Source organism: Filicampus tigris, chromosome 13 (assembly GCF_054856515.1).
Source record: "Filicampus tigris isolate MCC_2025a chromosome 13, RoL_Ftig_1.0, whole genome shotgun sequence".
Lineage (NCBI taxonomy): Eukaryota > Metazoa > Chordata > Actinopteri > Syngnathiformes > Syngnathidae > Filicampus > Filicampus tigris.
In genome coordinates this window covers 9,235,379-9,255,119 of record NC_141229.1, presented here as the reverse complement: position 1 = coordinate 9,255,119, position 19,741 = coordinate 9,235,379, and the positions used below count along the sequence as shown (strand labels likewise).

The following is a 19,741-nucleotide window of genomic DNA, read 5'->3' as shown; positions in this document are numbered from 1 at the left end:
CTAGGGTGCTGATACAAATGAGTTTTTGGCCGCTTCTGCTTGTGTTTTGGAGAGCTAATTAGCGTAAATGTTTTGCCTCATTCAATGAATGGAGTAGGACTGACCTACCGTGCTGTGAAGATTTGCAGTATTAGTGAGTTTAAAATATCTACACATGCTAGGTTTTTGTGATATAAAAATGAGACCATGTAAATTTATCAACAACCTTTTTACACCACTAATGTGACTTGTACCATGTGCAATTCAACAGAAAAAAAAAATCACGAATAGTAAAAATAAACTGAAAAAAAAATTAGGTTGTGTGTGCACAGTATTTTATAACTGGGCATGTGGCTGTGTTCGACATTAACCAATCACATTCAAACTCATGTTAAAGAGGAAAGTCAACTCAAACATATTTTTTTCAAGAAAATGTTCTATGCAAACGCACTAGTTGAAACAAGGCATTCTGATAACTATTGCATTTGTGGAATAAGAGTTAATCCATCTGGTTTTAGACATCTCTGTGGGCGGCCATTTTGTCACTTCTGTCGACTGAAAATGACATCACAACTGCTCAGGGCCCGGGTAACGACCAATCACGGCTGACATTTTTTTCTGAGCCACGATTGGTCGTTACCTGAGCCCTGAGCAACTGCGATGTCATTTTCAGTCGAAAGAAGTGACAAAATGGCCGCCCCCCCTGAGATGGCTAAAAAGGGGTGAATTTTGCTGCTTAACTCATATTCCACAAACACGTATTAATCAGAATGTCATGTTTCCACTAGTAGGCCTACTGGGAACATATTCTTGAAAAAAATATGTTTGTTTTGATTTCCTCTTTAAATGGGATTCAGCAAGTGATTATGATTACCACCAAATAAAGTTCAGCTGTTCTAGTAGGGTATTCAATTTTTTTAACTTTCTATAAGGAGCCCGATTGGTTTGTGTTAAAACTGCCTGTTATTTAGAAGTGTTCATAGTTCTCGCATGGTGACTGATTAAATAGTCGTTAAGGATTCTGTTGATTGCGCTGAATTGACTTGAAGCAAATCAAGCAAAATGAAGTGCGCTACATGCCTGTAACCAGCACAGGCGCTGTTGATTCACTAGCAACTAATTTGTCATCTAAAGAAGATCAACATAAAATGAGATCATCCTTTAATGAGCCCCAGAGGGGAAATTTAAGATGTCAGCTATGGCCTGCCTGCATCCACCCAGCCACTGCATCCACTTTGGCAAAACACCATCCATATGGCACCATCATGCTGTTATTCAATACAACACTGACAAAACAGGAAGTACGAAAATTCAGATCCAGTAGCTTCTGCCATAACATTAGAAAAGTTGTAAATTTTACTGGTAATTGATCGAGGGAATTTACTTTGTTCTTAAGTTTTAATATCAACAGCATTTGTTTTGAGTTGCATTTGAGTTGTTTTTACACTTGTTTGACGACTAAGAACGATACATTTTTACTGGAAACATTGCCAGTGCAGATATTATGATGGTCACAGTTTGATTCTGAAACATAAAGTTTCTATTTTTAATCATTTTCTCTGGGAAAAGCCTTACAAACACTTGAGAGGTCTACTTATGTCCCAGAATGGATTGTGTGACCTGAGAGGCTCCACTGTCCTTGTAAGGAAGAACGTGTACTGAGTTGACAAAATCAAAAGTGTGATACAGTAGAGAAAGAACTCGCATTCACCGAAGCGCACCGTGACATTGACAAAAACGCAAAATCTCAACAAACACGCAGAGACGAACAAGCGATGCCGTTTTCCGCATCGGTGTCCCCACAAAACCGTCAACGGCATTCTGTGGCCAAATGAAATTGTGTATAAATAATTCACTTTTAAAAAACAAAATCCCAAAACAAAAATGCTGAGGACTGTACAGTATCTTTTTTGGTAGAAAAATAAATAGAGAAAATAAATAGATGACTGACTAAAGTATATTACACCGAGTCTTGAGAACGTGTCGATATTGTCTCCTCTTTTTTGTCATTTTTCAAAATATGGATTTCTTTAAATTGCATAGTCATGAATGCACGCCTCAGAGCCAGGAGTGACAGTCAGCTCGTGCCCCTGCAAGGCATCTGTCTCCAAAATGCAGAACCAAAAATGAAGGATATATCATTTAAAAAAAAAAAAAAGTTGCATTCTCTGTAAAAAGTGCATGCACGTTATTTATTGTGTGTGATGGCGCCGCGGGGGGGATGGGGGGGGTCGCTCTATTGTCCGCGCTTCTATCGCACGCGTGAGGTCTGGATGTGCGGCAGACTGGCGGGCAGTCAGCAGCCTGTCAGCAACACTTGCTCTTACTAAGAGCAAGTACTCAAGCCTGCTGGGATGCTTTTCAACAACACACATCGGGGGTGGGGTGGGGACGGCGGCGGTGGGGAGGGCGGGGCCTTTCATCCTCGCTTGCCTTCATGGCATTTCCTTCCACCTTTTCTTCAGCTCACTGGTGTCTTCGGTCCGAGCAGAAGAGGAGGGGTTTCCTGCAACCCCGTTGCCATTGTGGCTGAGAAGGGGTCACAGAGAAAGGGGGGGGGGGGGCTATGGGGGAGGCTGAAAGATGATGAATGCTGTCACTTCCTGCTCCGAGATGGAGTCAAGTCTACACCACAGTGTTGTTTGTACCCATGGCCTTCTTGGTGCGGATGCTCATGGCGTATTCCCCGCGACTTGTCCCGTTCTCTTCCTTACGTAGCGGTTTCCTGACAAAAACAAAAGCAAACAGTGAGAACATGATACAAGACAAATACAGTTGCATCTCCAAAATGCTGTATGATTAAAAAAAAAATCAGTCTGTTTAGAAAATTTCAGCAAGAAGTTGACACCACCCCCAAAGGTTTATAATGTCATACAGATGCCATTGTCATGACTTTTTATTGACTTTGTTTTGATTCGATTTTGTTTTGTAATGTTTTCCTTATGTGCCTTTTTTTCATGTCTTCTCTTGCTCATTAGGCTTTTCTATCCACCTGCTCTCGTCAGCCCCGGTCCCTTGCGTCTACCAATTCGCTTCCTTAGCCACTCGTTTCTCGTCTCGGTGTACTTTGCTAATTTAGTATATTGAATTATTCTACATTCCTTGTTTTGCCTTTTTGTTTTTGGGAGAATAAATTATTTTCTGACATTCCTCCTGCTCCCTGGCCTTGCCTCTGTGCTTCCCTGCACTTGGTTCCTCCAACTCAACTCCAGCAGGGTCCAAGACCCTCAACTCTGTTAGCCTCAATATAGTGGCAAAGCACTTTTTTGGGCTATATGAAGATCCTCCTTCAAAATATGACTATACATTGCATCAAAGCAATACTTTTATATTAGACCTTGCTTTAAAGCAAGTAGGTGCGTTTTTCACAGAATAACTGAGGATTATTTCCTCAAAACAAATGCTCCAATTCCCATCCACAAATCTGCAAGGGTTCATTGTAATTTGTACATAAATAAATAAATGCACTGCAATGCGTCTCATTACGTTAGCAAAATCGAGGTAGCGGAAGTGAAAATAACTCCAGAGAGGAAATGGAGCGCTGCCACCGTATCAATGGTCACCATTCCCATGTCAGCTAAAGGCCACACCATTAAAAAAGGGACTTTTGAGTTATTCGAGACGCTGATTTGATTTCCTCGGTCTCGTCGATCCTTTCTAATAGGGCCCGTGTTCAAAGGTCACATTTGCAGGAAGGGAAAGATGCATTGCAACGCAGGCGATAAGGCAATTACCTCCTGCGACTGCTATGGATGCAATCTCTCCCCTAAGTAATGAGTACGTGTGTGGCTGTCGAAACAGGCTGGGAATCACATCCATCCATACGTGAAAGTACCTCCTGGTGCAAAACGAAAGACGGGACGAATTGAAGGCTGGTATCATTCAACGAAACTCCTTTCATGCGCTCTTGTATGCCTTTGTGCTTATTATATTTGTCCAGTGTTCTGTGCCTTGTGCAGCGACCCCCCCTCAGCTGGCCTGCTTTATGTAACTCAAGAGACACATGTGAATACAGCTAATACAGTCATTGTCCCACTCCGCAGCGTACAGTGTCCACTCCAACGCAGAGGCGCCTCGGGCGACATCTTGTCTTTCAAAAGCAACGACTGGTCGCTCCAACTTTGACCGCTACTTCTCGGACCGGTCTAGATCCAGCGTAATTACTTAAGATCGACTGTGTCTGCGATATGTGTACCTTGGAATTTGTTTGTCGTCATTTTGTGAATTAGCAGGATTTGGGAAAAAAATTAAAAAATACTTTGTACATAACTGATTCGATTTTGTCACAATGGAACTTTTGAGGAGCAGTGGTTAGCACATCTGCCTGTATTTGTATGCAGTACACCGGATATCATCTTGTATACAATATATGTAAGATGTGGACTTGAATGTAAATCTTCTGGAAACATGCCTGAAACATCAAGTAAAACCTCAAATTCACGTCAGCAGACTTCAGCTCAGTGAGCATCTCAAGCAGTAGTGTCCTCACCAGAATGCAAAGAATGAGGTTTAATAACAATAATATCATTTATAATAATAATAATAATAACAATAATATATGTGATTTATATATATATATATATATATACACATTTCCCTAAATGTTGACAACCGTTTGACAAATGGATGAATGGATGAATGAAACAAGAATAAAAACCGATACAGTCATAGAACGTCAGCTGCCATGAACCAGGAAGTAACCTGCAATCTAAGCACAATTAGTGTAACCCTAATTCATGTTTTCTTTTTTTACTACATGTATCACCATGGTAATGTTCTCCCTGCTCAAGGACGCAATTGTAAGAGCCCTGTCCAACTCTTTCTTATCCTCCGTCAACCACAAAGTAGCCTGCTAGCTAACAAACACAAACAATTCCTTCCTGTGTGGAGTCTGTATTTCCTCCTCAATGCTTGTGTGGCTTTTTCTGCATATTCCAACTTCCTCCCACATTCCCAAAACATGTATGTTAGGGTCATTAGGGACACTTCCATAGGTGTGAATGTGAGTTTTGTTGGTTCCAAGTCTCTACACAGTATGTGCCCTTGTGATTGACTATCGCCTAAAGTCAGCGGGGCTAACATAAACAGCAATGAGGATAAGCGGGATAAAAAATGGATGGATGGATTTGTCACACTTTAGGTGTCACACTTAACACACTGTGTGAAATGTACTTTTTACTGATCCATGCCGATGATGGGTGCACGGCTCATCAGCTACACTCTAAAAACAGTTGGGTTAAAAATAACACAATTTGGAGTCAAAAATGGACCGATCCACAAATTGGCTGGATTTGACCCACCTTCTTGCGTTGTTTTGGACAAAACAGCCCAAATTTGGGGGTTGTTTTGTACAAAACTGTCCATTTTTTGCGTTGTTTCCTGCAAAACAATTCAGTAGTGGATCGGTCCTTGTTTGACCCAAAATAGTGTTATTTTTAACCCAACTGTTGTTAGAGTGTAGTTTGGGTTGGGAGCATGTGTATTTAATAAATACATTTAAATGAATTCAACCAGAGTAGTGTGCTCATGACTGAATGCACGTTTAGAGCAGTTCTATTAGAGTTCTATTAGCAACACGTATCACCACACTATGGCGCCTCATTTCTATTTATTACATGACCGGCATAGATCAAAAATAGAAACACCACTACAAAGACTGAAGTTGTTGTGAGCGGCACTTTCGGACAAAATCCAGCATGATTCGCACAGCCGCACTGTCACTGGGCCGTTGCCAGTGGCGCACGGAACCAGTTAATTGAATTAAAAAGTGCAATCAGATGTTTGTGAGACTTACTAAAGTGTGTTTTTACTAAAGAATTACTAAAGAAGGCCATGTTTCAACTAGTGGGACCATATTACATCATAATAACAATGTGAAAACGTTTTTTTTGGGGGGGGTGATTTTTGCAAATGCTTTCATCTGGCCACTTGACCATACAGGCCTGATTGATGGAGTGCAGCAGAGACGGTTGTTCTCCTGGAAGAGTCCTGGAGGATCGGAACTTCCATTTATGGATGGTGAAGGTCACCGTGCTCATTGGAACCTTCAAAGCAGCAGAATTTTTTCTGAACCCTTCCCCAGATTTGTGTTTTGAGACAATCCTGTCACGGAGGCCTACAGACAATTCCTTTGACTTCATGCATGTTTGTACCCCGATATGCACTGTCACTAGTGGGACCTTACATAGACAGCTTCGTGCCTTTTCAAATCATGTCCGATCAACTAAATTCACTTCAGGTGGGCATTTAACCTGTAGGAACCTCTCAAGGATGACCAGTGAGCTCAATTTTGAGCTTTGTGGCAAAATACTTATGAAGGCTACATGAGATTTTTAAAAAAATATACATATTTTCCAAAATGTCACGAAAACGTTTTCACATCGTCTTTATGGGGTGTTGTGTGTAGAATTTTGAAGTGGGGGAAGCACAAACACTGCTTTGTACTGAATTTGTAATTTTGTAACACACAACTCACTGCTTTACACCCAATTGCCAAATGATCATACCTTTATAGCTATTATTTACACTGTCACTGGACGAAACATTTTTAGATAATTAGTTCACTTTGCAATCAGCCTGAGCACCAGTAGTTCACTCACACACAAACACAAAACAAGATAATTTAGGGAAGAGAATCCCAATTTCTTCTTATTTCAATCGCTATTCATGTTGTCCTCTAAGGTTAGTATAGTACAGCATTTATATGTTGCTTTGCCAAGACTTTTCCTCTCCACACGCTCACTCTGTTTGAACGCTTTCCCGCTGTCGAGTTGATTCGTCAGCCCTTGTTTACAGTTTGCCCCCGTTTTCCAATGTGATTTTGTCACACCTGTTAAACCATTATGTCACTTGGTGCTGTCTGGGCTGTCACAGCCTCCGCCACTCATGCACGACACAACTCAGGATTCCTGTTTGGCTGTCTAGTCCAAGAGAGTACTTTCATCCCAGAACAAAGTTGCTCTCAACTACTGATAATAGTCGTGATGTAGTCTACTCCACCAAGTGCAAGGAGTGCGTTTATGTATCAATATTGTGTGAGTGCCTGGATTTTTCAGATTTGATTTAAAAAAAAAATAGGAGGGGGTGGAATGGACCAACGAAGAAAATGTTCGCATTTTGGTGATAATCCAGATTGCTTATCCAGTGATTTTTACTTATATTGTATTTGTGTGAACTCATAATCCCTGAAGATAGTAGACATGTTTTATTCAATTTCTAATCTGCATTACCACCAATGCAGGTGTGTTATTCTTCTTTATCTTGGCTTCATGCCAGATGTCAAGGAGAAAGTTCGCCTCATAGGTATGTTTTTTTATTTTTATTTTTTTATCAAATCATTGGTCACCCATTCATTCGTAAAAGTAATATATGTTTGGAATTATTATTAAAGTGTTTTGTTTATTTTATAATATATTTATGGATTAAACTATGAATGCAGCTAAAATATAAACAATTCCGGGAGCGTCAATTGTTTACTGTGTTGTTTTCACCAAACTATATTATCTTAAATATTGATTTTATGAGCGAAACGCACATTGTGTACATAAGCAAGAGGTCTGTATTGGTTTATTTAGTTACAGTCATATCATAAATGATTTTCTTGCACTGAGGATCAGGGGCGTGGAGGGCCAGCGGGAATTTCCAAACGGCCGGCCCATTTTCGGGTAACCCGTCAACAAATATTACTTAAAGCGAAAGTCAACCCAAACATATTTTTTATTCAAGCAGGCCCACTAGTTAAAACACGGCATTCTGATTAATTTTGCGTTTGTGGAATATAAATTAAGCAGCCAAATGCTCTCGTTTTTAGGCATTTCAGGGGGCGGCCATTTTGTCTTCTGTCGACTGAAAATGACATCACAACTGCTCACAACGACCAATCTCCGACCTGTTTTCTGAATTTGAGCCGTGATTGGTCGTTGTGAGCAGTTGTGATGTCATTTTCAGGTGACCGAAGACAAAATGGTCGCCCCCCAGAGATGCCTAAAAACGAGTGGATTAACACTTATTCCACAAACCCTGTTTCAACTAATGGGCTTACATAGAACATATTCTTGAAAAAAAAAAACGTTTGTGTTGACTTCCCCTTTCACGTTACTTAACTAACTTCACACTTAGAAGTTATTAATTACTAGATAACCAAATGCAGGGACCATCAGCACTACACTCCACTAAAAAGAGTTTGATGTTGTTGGTGGTGGAGCTTTTGGCTAATTGGCTTGGTGGTAAACAAAGAATGAGTTAAAACGTATGAATTCTTGGGGACAGATGTCACTTGCTGTGTCCCCGCAGGACCCCGGGAAAGAGATGTAATAGTCCAGCCCGGAGGGGAAAGCACAATCTGTTGTGTGGGTGAGGATCGGCGCATGTGACTGCGGCTATGGGAGCTGCGGTGAACTGACGGTTCTCTCAAGGGGACCAAAAAAGCAGTTTGGGGATTCTACTAGTTTGAAAACAAAGTAGTGGCGATATTCACGTACTTTATACAGTTTCCCAGAAAAGACTCACTAATTTCGATTTGACACTATTAATTAATTTGAACATCGTGTACAATTGAATTCATTTCGTTCGTTCAATTCAAAAAGTGAAAGCCATGTATTATACAGATATACAACATACATCCATGAAATGTACAGTATATATTTTTTGAAAATATAATTTTGATGATTATACCTAGCAGCTAATGAAAACGCCCTTTGGAGCATTTGACTAAATTCAAATATTGCACAAGAAACAATCAAAAGTAGTCTTGCAATAGAAATTAAGTGGGGAGTGGCCTACTGAAGTTGTTGCAACTTTTGGCTTGTCCCATGTGGCTTCTCCAGAGTGAGTCGCATGTTTGTTTGTCACAGTTTTTACACCAGATGCCCTTCCTGATGCAACCGACCCACTTTTTTGTCTGGGATTGGGACCAGCAGTGGGCCCCAGGCTGGGAATCACACCCGTGCTATCTACACAAAAGGCAGCAGCATCTACCACTCCACTTGGAGTGCAGCTGGCGTTCCTCAAGTTCTTTTCCATTGTATTTAATGAATCTGTATGTGAGTCATTTGAATGAATCTGTATCATTTTTTTCAAAATTGAACAAAAATACATACTTTTCCACAATATTCCAATTTAGTGAGATGCAACTATTGCAAGGTGCATTCCTCCAATGTAACAACCATTGACCGACCATGTTGCTTGAGGCCACTGGACAGGACAGAGCATTCTTGGGGCCCCATCGGACCTGTACAGGTTTCAATAATGGATGCCGAGATGTTGACACGTGGCAGGTGGCAACACAACACTTCACATGTTAGATGAATTTTTTATAGGAAAGCTGTGCAATCACAGCTCACAGTCCCGTTTGAAGTTTGGGCTGTGGCTCGTAGTGAAATTAGGACATGTGAAACGTGCTGTTTACAATTACCATCTGGAAATTCCAGTAACATCCGGTGGTTCCCAACACTACAGAGTGCTCTGCAGGTATCTGCCATGAATTGTGGGTTTTGAAAAAAAAAAAAAAAAAAGAGAGGCTAAATGATGAAATATTACAGTGGAAGCCATCTAGCTTAACATTTAACAAGTTTCTTGGATGTACTGCATTGCCCTTGAATCGGTCGGGAGCAGCTGTGGAGTAATATCCGCTTTTAGACAAGCCTCCCGGAGCGCTAAGTGATTAGGAAAAGCATCTCGCTCCATTAGCACGTCGGGCTGAGCTTTGTTTATTTTGGCTTTCTGGGTTGGCAGACAGCCGGGAGGGAGAGCAGCTTCATGTCTTTTGCTTGGGATGCCACGGCAACACTGAGAGGCAGCATGTGTCTGATCCTCTTCTTTATGCTTGCAACACCAGTCTCCCTGCTGCTGCTGCTGCTGCTGCTGTGCCCTCGCAAAAGAATAGAATAGTGGGGAAGTGTTTTTGCTTCATCTTTTTTTTGGTTTTCCTGCCAGGCCCTTTGCTTGTGACAGATGAGTGGCAGACAAAGATGATAAAAAAAAAAAATAAGAAAAGGCCAGGAGGGTTGTGGCCCGCAGAGCCAGCTCCTCACCTCCTCGGCTGTCTGCGGCCACGCTGGCCCTGGCCCTCATCCAGATGATTTTATTTGGGAAAGCCTGAAGGACTATAGGGCCTCAAACAACTATATATAAACTTGATGTGGTTCATTCCTCTCTAACAACCCCTCGGCTCTTATTGGTATTGAATAAAAGCACTCAATTGCATTGTTTTTAACTGAAGATGGACAAAACCAGTCATTTTTGCTAGTTATTTGAACATTTTGGAGCCTGAAGCCTGAAACATGTCTGCCTGAAACAAGTGCAATCTATTTAAATTATTTCTGTCTATTTGTTAAACAGTAATGTGTGCAAACCGTTGCCCTCTTTAGTATCCTTTTGCATAGGGAGTTTTAGTGGAAGGAGTAGCTAGATGCACCTCTGTCTGCTGATTGTCCGACAGAGAATTGTTCACCATTTTCAATGTTACGATGAATTCATCAAACAGAAAGAAAGCTAAAACTGCCATTTAGTGGGGAAAAAAAAGGTGAATTACAAAATAAGGAATTGTTATTGCTGCACTATCTCTCTTAGCTGATGCGGATTTCATCCCTCCAATTCAAGCAGGACCAAGGTACCTGTGCGTGTGTTAAGTGTGATTTTTCTTCTCCAATCCAAAAATGGTGGTGGCCTACAATGGTAAATGTTAAACACATAAATCCTTGTGTGGTCAACACCAAATTGGGCCCAGCTATGGTAGCCACAAGTCATTCACCACAATGAAAATGAACAGTTTGCAACCGCTATTTAGTTAGCAGAGATGCTAACACTTAGCCGAGCTATGTCCGAAAACTACTCTTTGCTTGTACAATCTAGTAGACAACGTTGGGGCAGGTATTTGTGTATATCAGCTTCTTCTATTTCTTCTATTTTTCTTCTTCTTCTACTACTACTATTACTACTACTCCTACTACTGTATTGGTCATCTCGAGTATGCCACACACTATGAGTGCAGTAAGCACACACTTGCTGACTTTGCTAGTTGTGTATGATGTTTTTCGCATTTTTAAAAATGTATCTAAAGAGTCTCATTAACCTTCTTGGCTGTCCTCGCCATAGAACATGTTATCGCTCCTTTTCATCATCATTTATTCTCTCTCGACTTTTAAATGATTAGGGCAGCCGTGACAAATGCTAAAGGAAGCCCATTTATCCTTAGATTGCTCGTCGCTGACAAATGAATGCGTAATGAGCTCTGACTGGACCTGCTTTTAAGTGGCATGGCACTGAAGTCTGCATGCAGTCTGCAGCCCACTGGGCCTCAGGACATGACCTGCTTGCATGTATAAAATATGTGGCCTGCAACTGAATGACTGTGCAAATTAATTCATAAATAATGACCCGGGTTTGGGATGGAGCCTGTATTGCAACAACACTTTCATGCCGATGCTGCATCCAAAAAAAAACTAAAAAAAACGTGCCTCTTGGCTACGCAGGGGTGGGTGGGGTTGGTGTAGGATTGCCATAATGAATTCCTGAGCCAACCACCCATTACTTCCGCTGCCTGACTTTGCCTATTTGTTGTTTGGAGAAAGGAGAAACTGAGTTCTGCTGAGTGAGGCTTAATATAGTTCAATAAATATAACGTACAACAATGCAGCTTCATCACGGACAAATAAAACAACTCTGTGATTTAGCATGCACATCCGGAGTTACTACCACACGGGTGTGTAAATATGTCGCGATGTTTATGGGCGGTTGCTCACATCCAATGAGAATCGACGTGTGTATGACTTTATGAAATGTCTGCCGACATTAACGTGTAATTCAGAGCGCATGTGTGACACTGAATGGCACACAGAAATGGGTCTGGCTTTCGCTGCGGGCCAAAACTTCACGCAGCCTTTCCCCTAATAAGCAAAACAGGGGGAAACATTTCCAGCACCCACTCCTCTGGGTGGCGGACTCCTCTCCGTCACTGTGAGATACACTAACAACAGTGTATGGTCGGGTATCATTATAGTCAGGCAATCTGCTTGGGAATCATCAATCAATCATCACACGTAAATTTGGAAGCCTTGCATCAACCCTCATATAACACAACACAAAAAGCCCATGTGCCAAATTGCACAGAATTGTTGACTACCTTCAAGTTGAATTTGTCCTCACCATCTTTTGCGAGATATATTGTTTTGATTCATTGTAATCAGATGGTGGAATATGAATGTTCTGAACTCCTGTTGAAAGTGACAGTAGTGTACAGAAGTAGTCAACTACATTTTGCCTCAGTTGTGATTATCCAATAAAGAATTTCTACACACGCAATCAAGTACTTGACAAGCTATCAACCCCATAATTGAGTATTATCCCAAACCAAGTCCTGATCACCATCCGTGGTTTGGCTTATGCAAATACAAGACAGCCAATATCAAAGAAACTTTGCGCAGCGGTGGCACATGCCGAGCAATGCTGTATTCAAGACTGCTGGGAAATAAGGAATCCAAAAGGTGGATGGACATGTTAATTTACCTTCTACCATCTAGTGGAAGAGAATTAAGTTGTTCTGCCTCTCACTATACGCTGCTGCCATGGATAGATTAACAAAGATGCATTATTTGCAGCAAATATAAAATCATTTTCAGACCAATGAAGTCACAGGTCTCAAACTCCGGTCCTTGACATCCTGCACGTTTTAGCTGTTTCCCTCCTCCAACACACCCGATTCAAATGTTTTTTTTCGTTTCCCTATTATTGATGGTTCAACTACGGCAGAGGTCTGTGGTCTACTTCATTTGAACGGTAAAACATGACAGTGTTTTAAAAGAAGTAAAACGGACAACCAACCTCTTGATGGCCTTGTAGCAAATGATGATGGCAGAGAGAAGGAAGAGCGCCGAGGCACAGCCCACTGTTCCCAGCACTATAAAGTCCATATCTGTCCACCAGGGTCTCACCAAGGGCACCATGGGTTCTGCCACTGGAGGGAGGAAAAGCAGGAACATGTCAAAATGATATCAAGAAGACACTTGACTCAACTCCGGTTCTTCTGTTTAACAGTCAGTTATTGATATCCATATACACAACACCATAAATCATTTAGGTTCCCTTACACCAGCACTCTTACACCGCACATTAGTAGTGTCCAGGAAGACTCACTCACATATGCATCTATCTATCTATCTATCTATCTATCTATCTATCTATCTATCTATCTATCTAGCTAGCTAGCTAGCTAGCTAGCTGGCTAGCTATCTGGCTAGCTAGCTATCTGGCTAGCTATCTGTCTAGCTAGCTATCTGTCTAGCTAGCTGATTCTAGCTAGCTAGGGGATGATCATTAATATGCATAAAGGCCACGTTATAAGGTCAACCAAACTGAAACAGTCCCTTCAGTCAACGTTACATTATTCAATTCAGCATTTTGTCACCCCCTAGCTATGGCACTGGTTCTAGTTTAAGGTAATGCTTCTGCTTAACCCATTCTATTCCTTTGTAGGAGAAGAGATTTTTTTGCGAGGGAGACTGTATTTTTTCATCCATGCATATTAATTGCGGTCTAAAAATTACACTTTGGAGAAAAACTTCAGGCCTTGCATGAAAGAATAGAATGATAATTATGCAGTTACAAGGATTAAAGTGAGCCTCCATTACATGAATCATTCATGGGGTCTCCACCCTTTTTTAAACAGTCTTGTAAAGGAGTTAAAACACTCTAAATGGACCCGCTTGCATTTTCTCACAACACGGAGCAGTGTGTCAAGGCTTTAAGGCATTAGGGTATGTTACAACAGCCTAGTGAAAATAAAAAAAAAACGTTTTTTGTGTTTTTGCAAAGTCTTCCTCGGTTTAGGGTTTAGGGTTCTGTTCGTATGACAGTGACGTACAGTAACCTGAATCTGAACGTTACACATCACTAACCTATGCTAATGCAGAAGTAGTCATAATTACATATGTGTATGAAAAACACTTCTAGACCATTAATTTAAAACAATCAAACAAAAAACTGCGTAATGTGTGACAGTAACTGAACGTGCTTTATTGGGTCGTGTGATTCTTACATTGCAGTCTGGTTCAGAACCTTGAAATGTCATATGCCACGTCCGTCATAAACCGAGAACCCCTTATACAGACAAAATGGATTTGCAAAAATAAGAGAAATTGTTGTGAAATGCAAGTAGGCCATTAGTCAGTGATGTTATTTTTTTTTGCTGTGGTGTGAATTTGACAATGGGTACTCAGGAAAATACATATAATTAGATATTTTTTAGAGTTAGGAGAAATTTTGGTGGACCCATTTAAGAGTTTCAGTTGAAGTTTTGCATTACTTCTGTATGTAAAATTGACAATGTGATTTGTGATGCTACAAATGGGATGTCATTTTATTATTATCTACAAAACCATCACTTTTCAGGAAACAAAAAAAAAAACATTCATGTTAGTCCATTAAAATTGCATCATCAAAGTAAGCAAGCCATTTTCAACGGTTTAGTTGGTCTGTAATGTATAAAAATATCACCTGGAGACTAACCAATAATATCAATTTGTGAAAAAAACATGGCCTCATTGCCATTTGAGCCCACTGTCAATTTTTTTCATGGCCAGCAGCATGTTGAAAGGATAACATTTGACATGGCTATGCCCTTTCTATCCATTTACTGCTATGCTTGTCCTCACAAGGTGAGCCGCACCCTATCCCAGCTGATGAGATGCAGGTTGCACCTTGGACTCGTCGCCAGCCAATCATTAGGATATTTTATGCAATTTTGCTATTTTCTAATGTAAAATGTCCTTCTTTGACCATATTGTCACGGCTCAGATTCAGAAAACAGGTCAGCCTCCAAATGGCCGCCTCCAGTCATGGCTAAAAACGAATGCATTTTGCTGCTTAACTCATATTCCACAAACGTAAAATTAATCTGAATGCCGTGTTTCAATAAATTTCTTCATTTACCGGTACTACAAATAATGTGTTTTGTTTAACTATCCAGCAGCGTATAATGACGGGCAGAACAATTAGATTTTTGTTTGGTGGTGTGCTGTCAGATTCTTTTCAGATGTAAAACATATTCCTTAAGATCAATAAAGGCTACAGAAAATGGATGGGAGAATGTCTTGCTTGTATATGGATAATCTCAGCCTATTGTGATATGTCCTGTTTAGACATTTTGATGTATTGAATGGAAAGTCACATACGGTCATGCTGGTATGATGTCATACTATTTCTGAGTTCATGCGCCTATTGTCATCCCACAAACCAAGGAAACATAAGCAAAGTGAGTCCAATCAGGATTTACAGATCTGAGAACTGCATCATGGTGAACAAAACTGAACTTGGAAGTGTTTTATTTTCTAAAGTTTGGATTTTTAGGTGCCAAAGGACTGTTGTCATATAAATCAACTGCCCAAAATGACATAGTGAGTTTAAAAAACTGAACATTCACAGCCCTACTTGAGCTTTCAGTCAGATGCTTCTGGTGGCGTATGTGTGGTGACCTTGACTACAATCACCAAGGGGGACAAAGACTCCTCATTCAAGCGGAGCCCACTAGTGTGTCAGCGGGGGAAAACACAAACAGTGTGCAAAAAAAAAAAAAAAAAAAAAATCATGGGAGCAGATTGATGATGAAAACCTTTCCAGTGCTGTCTGCTGATGATGAAGTACTCATCTCCCCTCTTGTAAAGGGCTAAGGGTGAGTGATTCCAAAGAGTCACGGTAATAGCTCACAATGGCTGCATCATCAGCAACGCATGTCGCCCATATTTCAGTACTCTGTTCATTAACGGCGCTTGAGACCCTATACAAATCATACCCACTTTCAACGCGCTGGCAGGTGAAATGTGTTGGCCTATCCGTGGATTCCAGACAAATAAAAAAATCTGCTGCAACAGGCGCTGAACAACACACACACTTATCGCCGCCAGTTCAACTTCAAAACAAAAAGTGTGCTGCTTCATTAGCCTCTTCTCTTGATCGGATTATAGCTAATTTAATTAAGTCATCTGTGTTTTAATCAGGGGAAAGTGGGGGTGTGGGGGTCCTCCAGGGGAAACCCTCGCAATGAGCCAGTGAGCTTGGCGGCCCAGCAGGCTTTGGATTTCACAGGCAGCTGGGTACTCCCCAAGGTCAGGCCCGGCATAAATTAGCTCTGCTGTCAACATCCTGCTGGCTCCACCACATGCGCGAGCATACAAAAACTCGAGAGGACGGATGGTGTAGTTCTGCACGAAAGGAAGCGTGTCACATGGAAAGCTGGGAGAGAGTCAGCAGTGGCAAAACTTAGTACTCACACTCTGTACTTAGGCAGAGGTATACAGATACTTTTATAAAGAAAAGACTGATTCAATTCCTTTAGTACAGTATAAGTGCAATAGTTCAAACTCAGAAATGTACTTAAGTACAAAAATAACAAGGAATTATTACAGTCAAACAACCGACTTTCCGTTTTCTTTAATCAAGCGCTAGCTAGCGTTGGCTATTAAGCTTTTGGGTTTTCAAAACGTGTTGCCATAGTTTTGCTAACGTTGTGAATTTAAAAACAGAAGTTTCTAAATTAGCAAAAGATAACTGAACAAATACACTTTAGCTTTGTGTTTTTTCAAATTAGACGGAGAAAGTTTGAATGACCGTATGACCTGGTTGTTTTAAGATAGCTGAAGACATAACATACTTGCCACAAATCATTCTTGTGCCTGCCAACATCAAATAATTTTCTTGAATAAGGCCACGGATGGGAAGTATTGTGCTTCTCTCAATTGTTGTGATGTTGATGCTCCCTGTTTCACATTCCTCCATGTCACTGCCGTCCAGGGGCGGAGCCATGGGTGGGCCTGGTTGTGCACAGATTGACAGACTGCCCACCCAGTGAGATTCATGAAAAACTAGATATTTTTTAATTATCATTAAATAATTTTTTTATTTGCATTTTGTTGTGTTTTTTATTTTATTGAATATTAAGAATGGCATAATCGTGGTTGTCTAAGGAAGGTCTATTCAGTTTGTCGTTTTATTTGAACATACAATGTGTCAGGGCAGGAGGATTGTACTCATTGAAAGAAATATTCAGGTCCACCCTGATTTTTCCAGGCCCACCGATTAGCCACGTTCTGGCTTCGCCACTGCTGCCGTCCCTGTTTTTTTCCCCAAACTTTTAGAGTCTCAAGATTTCACTCAATCATCTATCTCAACCGTGGTTGACGTTACTTATCTATTTGGGTCTTTTTTTTAACCCGGTTAATCGTGTTGTCATCTGCGGAATGTTAAAAACGTAACAGGACTATTTTGCCAAAGTATGAAGTAGAAAGTACAGATATCTGTGTTCAAATTTCAGTAGGAATAACAAAGTATTTGTACTTGTCACCAATGGAAAGATAGCTCAGCAGAGTGAGACAGATCTGAAGTTCTTACCTGTGGTGCCCAGTAGCCGTGGGGGAGGCGGGGGAGGCGGCGGTGGGGGGAGCGGAGGGTATCTTCTACAGTGGCACGCCAGCTGGCACTGATGGCTAACTTTCTCTGCCACGGTCTGCGAGCATGACCTCTGGAGTTCGCCCTTTGTTTGGAAACAGGAAGACATGGGGGGAAAAAAAGACTGAAATGTTGTCCTCACACCACGCACGTGCTTGATTGTACTCAGCATTGAATTCCCTCCCGCAGCTGTTGTGACTGGCTCACGCGGAATAGTAGCACATCTCCAGCTGCAATCCCTGTAAGAAGCCACCCACCCACCAACAGAGTGGGCAGCAGGCCGCCCCGAGGAGTGCGAGTGGGTGGACTTGCAAACTCAAGCAGATCGCGTTACACGTGAACCCTGCTAACCGTGCGTGTGTGTGAGCAACAGCTCACCGTGCATCTGTAGGCAGCAGCGTGGGGGCACAGGTTACACTACTCAGCACTAGCATATGCCTGCTGCACACATCCCGCTGAGATTGACGAATAGTGTCGAGAAAAAAAAAACACTCCATGCTCCCACTGGTGATATTTGTGTGCCATGAGCTGTGTCACCACCAACCTGCAAGCATTAACTACTCTCTCTGGCCAAAACATTAGGTATACCTGCACAATATACTGACTTCCAATTCAAGGAGTGTCTCAGTTTTCTGCCTATACAAAGATAATGCTTTGTTGTGATGGGGTTTTTTTGGGTTCTTTTTTTATTTTTTTATTTAGCAGTATGTACGCATAAGTGTTGTGTCGGTGTAGAACTGGATTGAGCGTGTAAATGTGGTCCTAATATTTTGGCTACTTCATTTAGAAACATGGCACAGCCTCTACAAAGCTTATGGAAGTTACAATTGTATAACATGTTTATTTGTGTGTAGAAAAACTACGATGTGTGATACTAAGAGGTTGTTATTAAAAATTTGGCTACCTGAGTTGGCTATTAAAGAGGCAATGCAAGAGCTGCAGCCTTTGCAAACATAATAATGTTGTTTTATCATATTAATTCAACAATACGTCTAATACTGTGGTTTGGTTATCTTAGTGTGAATCTGCTCAGAATCATACTGAGGGGTGTTGTTAATATTTTGACAACCTGTTTTTTAGCAATAGAGAGCCAATACACAATTGGCTATATTTCACACGAAGTAAACAAGATGTCTATATTATCATGCTGTGGTTATTTGTGGCCCAAAAACTGCTCAGGCTATCTGATTGCCTATGAGAGGCAGACATGCTTTGCAAATACAGTATATTGAATAATATTTATCATTGCGACATGCTTATATTGTGTGGAGAATTGCACCGAAACAGAGTGAGGAGTCTTCTTAATGTTTTGTATTGAGGTCAGGTGACTAAAAATATTAGAAAGACCGTGAATACGATTATATAGTACTCGCAATCAAGTAAATCATCAAAACATTAGAAACAGCTCTCAGTGCATGCAAACTAAGCATATAAACCCCCCCAAAAAATTCTTATCTCTCTGACTGTGAGCATTGTGATAAGACAAATTGGGCAGATGTGCAAGTGTGACTAATAGAGTGTTCTCTGTGTCGTGTACTTAAAAGAAGAAAAAAAGAGGAATAACAAAGTGTTGCATGTTACCTGACATGAGAATAAAAGCAGCGAGAGAAGGCAGTGAGCGAAGAGGAGAGGCCAACAACTTAAAGTGAATGGCATGAGATCTAGGAGCGACATTCCCTTTGGCGCTCTTCTCGGCGATCCGAACGGATGCAGCATCCATACAGCACGGGCGTCAAGTGTTCGGGACACCACCTTCCTCCTCCTCCTCCACCGGGCGGGATCCTAGTCCAAATCGGCGGCGACGCAATAGTACCGGTGTCGATAGCGTAGGACGGGGCGAGCCGGTGGCATGAGGAGCGGCGAATTACCCAAATAGATCCACATCTCTAAAGTTGCTCTCTCGCGCTCGCTTCAAATTCTGGTTTGTGTTGTTGTTTTTGATTTTGGGGGATCTGTGCGATGCCTTACATGATCCCTTCCTCGGCTGCCAGCAGGAGTGCAAATGGGCCACTCGAGCCGTGGAAGTTGAAGGCGAGAGAGAGAGCGAGAGAGAGAGAGAGAGAGCGAGAGAGAGAGAGAGAGAGAGAGAGAGAGAGAGAGAGAGAGAGAGAGAGAGAGAGAGAGAGAGGGAGAGCGAGAGAGAGATGGTGCTGCAGGATTTCTATGAACTTATCTGTAGTGCGTGCAGGGCGAGTCCGGTGGGCAGAACCGGGGGTTCGACTGATGCATCCTCCTTCCTCCTCCTTCTTCCTTGTGTGTGCCAAAATAGAAGGTTTGGCCACTTGGGAGCATCATGACTGCGTGCTTTACTTTTGTGTTAGAGACT

General features: G+C 41.5%; 1 protein-coding gene across 1 annotated transcript; it reads right to left on the bottom strand.

The window, feature by feature from the left end:
- Positions 1 to 629: 629 nt before the first annotated feature.
- Positions 630 to 19,540, bottom strand: prima1 (proline rich membrane anchor 1). The gene is made up of 5 exons (XM_086049706.1): positions 18,997 to 19,540; positions 17,359 to 17,500; positions 12,799 to 12,931; positions 2,628 to 2,704; positions 630 to 2,508 (listed from the first exon to the last, which is right to left on the bottom strand). The coding sequence occupies exons 1-5, from the start codon at positions 19,129 to 19,131 to the stop codon at positions 2,441 to 2,443; spliced, it is 555 nt and encodes a 184-aa protein (XP_085905832.1). The 5' UTR covers positions 19,132 to 19,540; the 3' UTR covers positions 630 to 2,440.
- Positions 19,541 to 19,741: the final 201 nt, after the last annotated feature.

Excerpts from the sequence above, each read along its gene's own strand:
- prima1 (XM_086049706.1), bottom strand. The coding sequence starts at position 19,131 with ATGCTGCATCCGTTCGGATCGCCGAGAAGAGCGCCAAAGGGAATGTCG. Across the intron at positions 12,932-17,358 it reads ACGGCTACTGGGCACCACAG|TGGCAGAACCCATGGTGCCC; the intron begins GTAAGAACTTCA and ends TCCTCCCTCCAG. Across the intron at positions 2,509-2,627 it reads CCGCACCAAGAAGGCCATGG|CCACAATGGCAACGGGGTTG; the intron begins GTACAAACAACA and ends ACCCCTTCTCAG.